Consider the following 11,343-nt stretch of genomic DNA (forward strand, 5'->3'; position numbering starts at 1 on the left):
AATCGCCCAACATTCTATTTTCCAGAGGTAACTACTGATAATACCTTGGCTGGGCTACTTCATTATAAACTGGAAGTGAGGAAATGAAAAGTCAAGAAAACACATTATTTTAACTTTAGTTTAAAAAAACTGAATTTCACATTTACACTTAAAAAACAGATATTACTCTTTGATAAAATAACCTAGTTAAAAAACAAGTAAGATTAAATAATTAAATGATATATTTTACCTTTTAGATTAACAAAAAAAAATTACTGAAAGCAAAGGAAAAAATACAGATATATAGCAGCCTTAGTCATAGTAGCCAAAAGGTAGAAACAACTCCAAAATCCATTAGCTGACAAATGGATGAGCAAAATAAGGTAGATCCATACAATGGAATACTAATAAGCCATCAGAAAGAATGAAGTACTGACACATGGTACAATATGAACCCTGAATGCTAAGTGACAGAAGTCAGGCACAAAAGTGCACAAATTATACGATTCCACAAATATGAACTTTGCCAATAGGGAAGTCAATAGTGCCAGAAAGTAAGTTAGTGATTGTCTAGAAATGAGGAGATAATAGCATAGGGGAGTGAAAACTGAAAGATAAAGGGTTTTTTTTTTTTTTTGAGGTGATATAAATGTTCTAAATTGACTGGTGACGGCTGCACATATCTGTGAATATACTAAACACCACTGAACTATATATTTAAAATAGGGGATTATATCTCAATAAATGAATAAATCACTTCAGGGGGGAAAATACTGGAAGCAATTACAGCTAACTCTATATATAATTTTTTCTAATAACTGGATTATAGAGAATTTTTACTTTTAACACTTAACATTCCTGTATTGATTCAATTTTTCCTCAATGAAAATATATTATTTTGTAATTAGGGGGGGAAAAAAAAAAAAACCAGACATTCTGCAGCTGTGAAAAAAGAAATGAGAAAAAGCTGTGTTTTTATAAGGACAGCTCTCCAGGACACAGTATTAAGTGGAGATGAAAGAGAAAGGTGCAGAACATTATAGACAGGCTCCTACTCTTTGTATGCCAAAGAGGAAAAATGACAGTATACAGTAAGGTTTGCTAGTATTTGCATAAAGAAATAAAAGTGAAAACTGTAAGAGGCAAAGGAGAACAGAGTGAACTGGGATGAGGTAGAAGTAAGACTTCTTAGTGTAAACTTTGTTATTAATACACTATTTTGAGTTTTGAACCAAGTAAATGAATTACCTATTCAACAAGAGAAGTAAAAAGGGGAAAAAGGGGGAAAAAAAAGTTATTTTTTAAGTTATAGAAAAAAAAATCCTAACTAGATTTTGTATTTATAAATAATTGAAAAAAAAATTAAAAACCTATCACTGTAGTCATGAAATTAATTTTTTTGAAACTATTTTTAAAAATCAGTGATTTAATATTTTGGGAAAACTTTGGAGAATATGAATAAGGAGTAGGTAAAGGGTTTGTTTATTGGGGGGTATCAGAGGACATACAGAAATTATTATTACTGTTGTCAAATGTGATATTGCTATTGTGGTTACTAAGGAAAATGTTCCTACATTTTAGAGAAGCATCCTGCAGTATGTAGGGGTGAAACATCATTTCTCTATCTGAAATACTTCAGAAAACAAAAAACGAAACCTTATGGCAAAATGTGAACAACTGTTAAATCTAGATGATAGCTAGAAACAGGGTTTCATTATAGTCTTTCTATATATTTAAACTTTTTCATAATACAAAAAAAAACCTTTTATGTCTTAAATTTTTCATAATAATTTTTTTTAAGTTAGTGTTTTAAACTCTTTTCTGATAGTAGGTGCTGTCAATGCATAGCTACCCTATATATAAGAGAACGAAACACTGTCCAGTCCTGCACCATTTACACAATCGTTGCTGTTCTTGAGCCCATCATTGCAGCCATTAAGTCAATACATCTCATTGAGGGTCTTCCCCTTTTTCCCCAACCCTCCACTTCATCCAGTGTTATCATTCTCCAGGGACTGGTTTCTTCTGAAGACATGACCAAAGTATGAGAGGTGAAGTCTGGCCATTCTCGCATTTAAAGAACATCCTGGCTGTACTTCTTCCAAGATAGGTTTGTTTGTTCTTCTAGCAATCCATGGTACTTTCAATATTCTTTGCCAGCACCACAATTCAAAAGTATCAATTCTTCCATGTTCTTCCTTATCACTGTCCAGCTCTCAAATGCATATGAAGCTACTGAAATTATCATGGCTTCAGTTAGGCACACCTTAGTCTTCAGAGTGACATCTTTGCTCTTAAACACTTTAAAGAGATCTTTTGCAGCAGATTTGGCCACTGCAATATATTGTTTGATTTCTTGACTGCTGCTTCTATGGATGTTGTTTGTGGATCCAAGTAAAATATACGACAACTTCAATCTTTTTTCCATTTATCAAGATGTTGCTTATTGGTCCAGTTGTAAGGAATTTTGTTTTCTTTATGTTGAGGTGTAATCCATACTGAAGGCTGTACTCTTTGGTCTTCATCAGTAAGTGCTTCAAGTATTCTTCACTTTCAGCAAGCAAGGTTATGTCATCTGCATATCACAGGTTGTTAATGAGTCTTCTTCCAATCCTGATGTCGCATTCTTCTTCAGCTTCTCATATTATTTGCTCAGCATACAGTTTGAATAAGTATGGTGAAAAGATACAACCTGACACACACCCTTCCTGATTCTAAACCACGCAGTATCCCCTTGTTTGGTTCAAACAACTCCCTCTTGGTCTATATAAAGGTTCCTCATGAATACAGTTAAGTGTTCTGGAATTCCTATTCTTTGCAATGTTATCCAAAATTTGTTATGATCCACACAAATGCCTTTGCAGTCAATAAAACACAAGTAAACATCTTTCTGATATTCTTTGCTATAAGCCAAGATCCATCTGACATCAGCAATATCCCTCATTCCATGTTCTCCTCTGAATCTGGCTTGAATTTCTCTCAGTTCCCTGTCAATGTACTGCTGCAATCATTTTTTAATTATCTTCAGCAAAATTTTACTTGCATGTAATATTCATGGTATTGTTTGATAAATTCCACATTCTGTTGAGTCACCTTTCTTTAAATGGACACAAATATAAATCTCTTCCAGTTGGTTGGCCAGGTAGCCACCTTCCAAATTTCTTGGTATAAACAAGTGAGTGCCTCTAGCACTGCATCTGTTTGTTGAAACATCTCAATGAGTATTCCATCAATTTCTGGAACCTTGTTTTTTGCCAATTCCTTCAGTGCAGCTTGGACTTCTTCATTCAATACCATTGGTTCTTGACCATATGTTATCTCATGAAATGGATGAACATCAATCAATTTTGGTACAGTGAGTACAGATTCCTTCCATCTTTTGATGCTTCCTGTATCATTCAATATTTTGTCCACAGAATCCTTCAATACTGCAACTCCAGTCTTGAATTTTCTCCTTAGTTTTTTAAACTTGAGAAATACCGAGCATGTTCTTTCCCTTTGATTTTTCTATTTCCAGGTCCTTGCACATTTCATTGTAATAATTGACTTTGTCCTCTCAAGCTTCCCTTTGAAATCTTCTGCTCAGATCTTTTACTTCATCATTTCTTCCATTTACTTTAGCTGCTCTCCATTTAAAAGCAAGTTTCAGAGTCTCTTCTGACATCCATTTTGGTCTTTTTTTCCTTTCCTGTCTTTTTAACGACCTTTTCCTTTCTTTGCATATGATGCTCTTGATGTCATCCCACAATTCATCAGGTCTTCGGTCACTGGTGTTTGATGTATCAAATCTATTCTTCAAAATGGTCTCTAAATTTAGATGGGATATACTCAAGGTCATATCTTGGCTTTCATGAACTATTTTTTAGTTCTTCTAAAAACCTGTATCTTTGAGTTGGTTTTATAAGAAAACTAATTAAAATGCTGCCTCCTGGTAATTATGTAAATGGTAATTTATGTACTTATTTAGCATTGATTTCAATACCTACTGTCCATAAATATCTATTAAAATAATCATACAGGCAGAGCCTGAGTTGCAAATGTCCAACTTAAGTACAACCTGTAGTCAGGAACCAATCACCCATAAAGCCTTGTTGTTGTTATTGTTGTCAGGTGCCACTGAGTCACCTCCAACTCATAGCTACCCTATGCACAACAGAACGAAACACTGCCCAGTCCTGTACCAACCTCACTATCCTTGTCATATCTGAGCCCATTGTTGCAGCCACTGTGTCAATCCATCTCATTGAGGGCCTTCCCCCTTTTCGTTGACCCTCCACTTTACCAAGCATGATATCCTTTTCCAGGGAATGGTCCCTTCTGACCACATGACCAAAGTAGATAAGATGAAGCCTGGCCATTCTCACTTCCAAGGAGCATTCCAACTGCACTTTTTCCAGGACAGACTTGTTAGTTCTTTTAGCAGTCCATGGCACTCTCAGTATTCTTCACCAACACCATAACTGAAAAGCCATCAACTCTTCGGTATTCCTTATTCATTGTTCAGCTCTCACATGCATATGAGGCAACTGAAAATACCATGGCTTGGGTTAGCCACACCTTAGTCTTCAAGGAGACATCTTTACTTTTCAGCACTTGAAAGAGGTCTTTTGCAGCAGATATGCCCAATGCATAAAGTCTATTATTCAAAAGTCGAGGACAATGATTCATAATAACAAACAGCTGTCGTGACATGGACCAAAACACTAGCGTTACTGTATTATTATATTAAAGATGCTTTCTTGTATCTAGGAAATGTTTCTTTAGTGTTCTTTTAAACATAGAAAGCTACACTATATACTATATACAGTACTAAGACAAATATTTGACTAACTGACCTTAGATATAAACCATATCAAACTGTTCTGACTTATGTACAAATTCAACTTAAAGACAGATTTAGGAATGGAGCTCATTCATAATCCAGGGACTGCCTATATATAAAACCACTATAATCAAATCAGGATAGTATTGGTAAAGATAATGAGATCAGTGTTATAGTACAGAGAATCCAGTACCAGATCCCTTTTTTGTTATATATATAAGTTATATATATAAGTTGATATGTAACAAATGTAATAGATAAAGTTCAGAGGAGATAGGATTACTTTTTAATAATGTTTCTAGCATAACTATTTAATGCTAAGAAAATAAAAGTGGATCATATACAAAAATTGAATGAAAAACTTAAATGTAAACCTAAAATTAAAAATATTGCAAAACCTAAATGATTATATGTATAGTAATTTCTGTAATATAAAAACTGTTATAAACTGATAACCCCACAGGAAAATGAGCAATAAATAATTCATAAAAGACCAATTTCAAATGGCCAAAAAACACAAAAATATGCTCAAGGTCAAATAGTAAAAGAACTACAAATTAATAAAAGTGAAATACCACTTCATACTCATCAGATTAGTGAGGATGTGAGGAAAAGGACAGTCTCATATGTTGCTGGTGCACAAGTGATGATGCATTATGAAGTAAAAACTCTTTGAAAGGCAATCTGACAACTCTATTAAAGTAGAAACATGTATACTCTTCAAATTTGCACTTCCACTTCTGGGAACCAATCCAACAGAAATGAAAGTACTAACACAAATGGACACACAAAAGGATATTATTGCAGCACTATATGGAATGGGTAAGACTGAAAACAAAGTCAATATCCAACAACAAGGGAATGGCTAAATAAACAGCATGCTCTTAGCATGGAGACCAGATGATCCCATGTTTGTAAGACAATGACAAATCACCCCTACACAACTATAAATATATGTATACAAAGATCTGTGTAAGATTATACAAGTATGGTGAAAAATATAGAAAGATCCACATTAAACTGCTGGTCAAAGTGGCAGCAGAGTTAGGACCAAGTCCAACGGGGATAGAAAGTGTTCATAATAAAAACAAGTATATGATCTCTTTATGTAATACTACATGCTTATATAAGCACGCATAAAAAGATACATTAAAAATAAAGAAAAATAATATTTTTTTAATAAGTAGAAAAGTAGCTGCCTTTCAGAAGAAATGTTTTCACAACTAAATAATAAGAAATACGTATTATTCTAAATATAAACTGTCAGAATGAAGGCAATGATTCATTTTTTCACACTATGTTCATGACAAAATTACGATAGATCCTGCTTTGTGTGCCCATCTGGTTGGGAGCCTAACACCCAACCAATCTGGAAAGGTATACCAACTTGCCTGTAATGTAACATGCTCAGTTCAGTGACGTTCAATTAGAGCATCATCTTCCTCATCAATAAATCGTTCTTGCAATACCTACTGGATGCATGACCTTTTATGTACAGTGGTAGCTCTTTAAAGGAGAAGTTACCTGATAAATGATGTGCACATAAGGGGGATCCTGAGAGAGTGGATATCCTAGAGAGGATTTCTTCCCATTATGGAGCCAGTTTGTGAGTTCAGAAATACATTGCTGCATTTCAGTCAGATTCCTAGACAGAACTTCTAGTTTCTTTGATATCTGATAAGCTTCCTTGTCCCTTTGTAAATTCTTTCTTTGAAGCAAATTAGGAGGCTCAGGTGAAAGGTTAAACTGCACTGGTGAGGCCTCTGGCATGCTGCTGGGCATGGGCTTTGTTACTGACCGATGAACAGGCCTCCCATTGAGAGTTTCTAGGGCTATAGAGCCCTCACAGATACTGGATGCAGGACTTTTGATTTCTTTAATAAGGGTTCTTCCAGGATTTTCACTTTGACTACTGGTACTAGCTGTTAACAAGAGCCCCCTGTTTTGGTGACAAAAATCTGGGGAAAGACTTTTAATTAGCTTTCTTCTGTTTTCTTTATTGAACAGAGCACTGAAAATAGAGTAGTCGCTCTGGCTTTCACCTGAGGTCACTGAAGATTCTTCTTCCAACATTATTTTTCTAACAATCAATCGAATGATATATTGCTCAGAGTTTGAAGAAGGAAGAAAGGCCAAATCAGTAGATTTTTGTGTTCCTACCAAAATCAGTAATAATTTCTCTGTCAAGAAATATATGCCTTTGGGTCTCTCACTACTCTCTAAATGAATTTGTTGAATGTTTGGCATAGAAGATGGAATGAGAGAATAGATCAAGATGATGTTACAAGTACTAGAAGCCACCGCCACTACCTGTGCTTTAAGATTAAATGCTATTAGATCAGGAACCAGAATGCCTGGGATGTTCACTTTTCTGGTCATGATAACCTCTTTCCCAAAGGTCACAATGACCAAGTGTGAAGAATCCTGTCCAGTTCCGGTCAAGTAATCCTTTTTTCTTAGACAAATAAGAGAACTGCCCTCAGATGCAGACCTATTGAAACGTATGTGAGTTAGATCCTCTGGATCTGAGGAGGAAGGAGAAACTGCTATTTCAGAATTTGCTTCAGTGTTTGCCCCTTTAAATATAGAGGGCACTTCACCAGTAACTGGTAAAGTATACAGATAAGTGTCTTTACCACTAGTCGGAACATCAAAGGTTTCAGATGCATTCAAGCTGCAAATCTTATCTAGTGGAAGCTCAGTGGCTATAGCAACCTGTGAGTCCACAGTGGCTCCGATGGCACGGATGTAACTGTTCACATCAAATGCCGGGGAGGAGGAGCACCTGTGAAGAGCCTTGTGTGCACTGTCCCAAATGTAACAATGCAGGCTGCTGCCTACTGCCACCACCAGCCTCTGGCCATCCTGGGTCCAACATGCACAATGAATGTGGCCTTGAGTATGGATGTCTGCATTCACCCGAGAACTGTCACAGTTAACATTATGGAAAACAGAGACAGCTTGGGCAGTCAATACAGTTAGGATATCACTTTTTGGGTGCCACACACAACCCTGGGGAAGGACAGGAAGTGATTCTCTAATCTCACAGGTCTGAGACATCAGCCAATGGCTGGCCTCTGCAGTGCCAGGACACAGCTGCCACACAGTAACATGCTTCTTGTGTTGGATAGCAAGCAGAGTGGGCATGTCAGCTGTACCAGATGGGGCCCAGGACAGCCCACAGACGTGTTCAAACTGCCCAATGACGTTTGAGTTTCCAAACTTAGCCTCTCCATTGTGAAGCTGTAAATCAGTCAGAAATACTTGATTCCCATCAGTCCAGGCAAGGCCATGAATTGGGTGTATTGCTTGATATAACGCATTCAGTCCAGTCCTGAAAAGTGTTCCTCTTCCCAACTCCATCCTTTCTGATAAAGGTTATCTGAAATAATTAAGAATAAGTTACATTATGAGAAAATAAGCAGACAAATCCAGAATGTAGGACATTTTAAATGACATTTACAAGACAATGGGTATTTCATAGGTCAATATTATGGGGGGATAAAAGGATAGGAGAAATGTTATTAAAGATTAAGAGAGACTACTGAGCCATACGAGCATATGCAGCACATACACTACGATTGAATCTTGAATTAGGGAAATAAAATTTTCTACACAGGGCGGATCAAAAAGGTAAATTAACATAAGAAATGAAATGTGCAAAGACCCAAAGTTAGAAAAGCAAAAGGAAAGAACATGATCAGCATTTCTCAAGCTGAAAACACTCAAGAAAAAATTCAAGCCTTGAGTTCCAATACTGAAGGATTCTATGGGCAAAATATTTAATGATGTAGGAAGCATCAAAAGAAGATGAAAAGAATACACAAGAGTTACTGTACCAAAAAGGATTGGTCGACATTAAACCATTTCAGGAGGCAGCATGTGATCAAGAACCAATGGTATTGAAGGAATAAATCCAAGCTGCACTGAAGGCAGTGGAGAAAAACAAGTCTACAGGAATTGATGGAATACCAACTGAGATGTTTCCAGAAATGGATGCAATGCTGGAAGTCCTCACCTGTCTATGCCAGGAAATTTGGAAGATAGCTACCTGGCCAATTAACTGGAAGAGATTGATATTCGGGCTCATTGCAATAGAATGTGGAAATTATTCAACAATATCATTAATATCACACACAAGTAAAATTTTGCTGAAGATAATTCAAAAACAGTTGCAACAGTATGATAGGGAACTTCCAGAAATTCAAAGTGCATTCAGAAGAGCACGTGGAATTAAGGATATCATTGCTGATGTGAGATTGATCTTGACTGAAAGGAAAGAACATCACAAAGACGTTTACCTGTATTTTATTGACTATGCAAAGGCATTCAAATGTGTGAATCATAATACATTATGGATAATATCGCAAAGAATGGGAATTAGAGAACATTTACTTGTGCTCATGAGGAAACTGTACATAGACCAAGAGGTTGTTGTTTGAACAGAACAAGGGGATACTGCATGGTTTAAAATCTGGGTGTGTGTCCTTTCATCATATTTATCCAATCTGTACGCTGAGCAAATAATCCAAGAAGATGGACTATATGAAAAAGAATGAGGCATCAAGACTGGAGGAAGACTCATCAACAACCTGTGACATGCAGGTGACACAACCTTGCTTGCTGAAAGTAAAGAAGAATTGAAGGACTTACTGACAAAGATCAAAGTCTTCAGTATGGATTTCACCTCAACATAAAGAAAACAAAAATCCTTACAACTGGACCAATAAGCAACATCACAAAAAATGGAGAAAAGACTGAAGTTGCCAGGAATTTCATCTTACTTGGATTCACAACACCTGTGGAAGCAGCAGTCAAGAAATCAGATGTCTTATTGTACTGGGATAATCTGCTGCACAAGACCTCTTTAAACTGTCAAGAAGCAAAGATGTCACTTTGAAGACTAAGGTGCATCTAACCCAAGCCATGGTATTTTCAGTCACCTCATATGCATGTGAAATCTGGACAATTAGTAAGGAAAGAAGGCTGATCTCTTTGAATTGTGGTGTTGCCAAAGAATACTGAAAATACAATGACTGCTGAAGAATGAACAAATCTGTCCAGGAAGAAGTACAGCTGGAATGCTCCTTGGAAGCAAGAATGGCCAGACTTTGTTTCACCTATTTTGGTCATGTTGTCAGAAGGGACCAGTCCCTGGAGCAGGATAGCATGCTTGGCAAAGCAGAGGGCCAGAGAAAAAGAGAAAGATCCTTGACGAGATGGAGTGACACAGTGGCTACGTCAACGTGCTCAAGCACAGCAAGGATTATGAGGCTGGTGCAGGACTGGACAGTGTTTTGTTCTGTTGTACATAGGGTCACTATGAATTGAAGCTGGCTTGACAGCACCTAACAAAAACAACAAAACCTGTAAAAGTCAGAACCTGTGTACAGCAGAAACTTGTCAAAGAAGGAAAATACAAACATTTTCAACTAAAAGAAGCAACAGAAAAGTGGTAAGACTGAACCTTGTCAAAGGTGAAAACTTCCAAGACCTGGGAAAACAAGAAGGGAGTCCTGAGGAGCCCTGGCTCTCACAGATTTCACTGCATAGTCTTCCTTCAGATGGTTTACACCCGACCCTTTCTTGCTATTTGCTTTATTTTCCTTATTATTGACACTGAAGTGAAAGTAAAAGTGTAATGGTTGTGTGTCAACTTGACTGGGCCTGGTTTTGAGCGGCTGGGCAGTTGGATGTTGTTATTCTCCATGATGAGACTGGTAATCAACTCCATGGTAGAATCTACTAGAGCAGCTGACTAGCTGCCTTACTGATGTGGTACATTTCCAGTATATAAGAAGACAGCCTTGAGAAAGGTTTCTGAGCTTTTGGCATGCTTGGACCCTGAGTTTGGCCAAGTCTTCATCTCAGTGGCCTGCTACATTGTCTGCTGATCTTGGGACTGTTAATGAACTTGAATTAGTGGCCTGCCATGTTATTTGATAATCGTGGGGCTGTGCCATTTTACTTGTCAACCTTGGGTTTGTCAGCCTCAGCAGGCAGCAGCTGCCTGAGTGAAGAGACACCTCCAGCTCCAGGGGGCTGGGAGCAAGAGGCAGAGCTGGAGCCCAAGGTTGAAAGGCTTTCACCTAGCCCCTAGAGCTGGTACTTTGAACTTGGACTTCTAGCCTCCTAAACTGTAAGAATAAGTCCCTGTTTGTTCAAACCACCTATCGGTGGTATTTTCTGTGGTACTAGAAGACCAAAACAAAAGGTAACACGTAAATTTCTATTTGTCACCAATTTAAAATATGGTAGAACCTTAATAATTTCAGTCATTTTAATGGTAGAATTTTGTAGCTAGCCTTTCTATGAAAACAAAAGATAATGTAAAAACAAAGGAAATCAGTATTACATTGCTATTGAATATTTAAAAGCTGACCATATTCTATGAGCATAACCTAGATATTATCTGGATTTGCTGGTCAAATTAGAAGAAACCAAGGGAATAAACATGCCTACTATGGAGCTCTGGTAGCATAGTGCCTAAGGCACTTGACTGCTAACCGAAGGCTGGTGGTTCAAACCCACCAGCCACTCCT

General features: G+C 37.2%; 1 protein-coding gene across 1 annotated transcript in view; it reads right to left on the reverse strand.

The window, feature by feature from the left end:
• Window positions 1-8,164, reverse strand: part of LOC103195688 (WD repeat and coiled coil containing) — a 14,133-nt gene extending 5,969 nt beyond the window's left edge. The window contains exon 1 of the mRNA XM_007939294.1: window positions 6,326-8,164. Coding sequence (XP_007937485.1) covers window positions 6,326-8,164 — 1,839 coding nt within the window. The remainder of the gene's footprint in view (window positions 1-6,325) is intronic.
• Window positions 8,165-11,343: the final 3,179 nt, after the last annotated feature.

Source organism: Orycteropus afer, unplaced genomic scaffold, assembly GCF_000298275.1.
Source record: "Orycteropus afer afer isolate SDZICR_OR568_19922 unplaced genomic scaffold, OryAfe1.0 scaffold00058, whole genome shotgun sequence".
NCBI lineage: Eukaryota > Metazoa > Chordata > Mammalia > Tubulidentata > Orycteropodidae > Orycteropus > Orycteropus afer.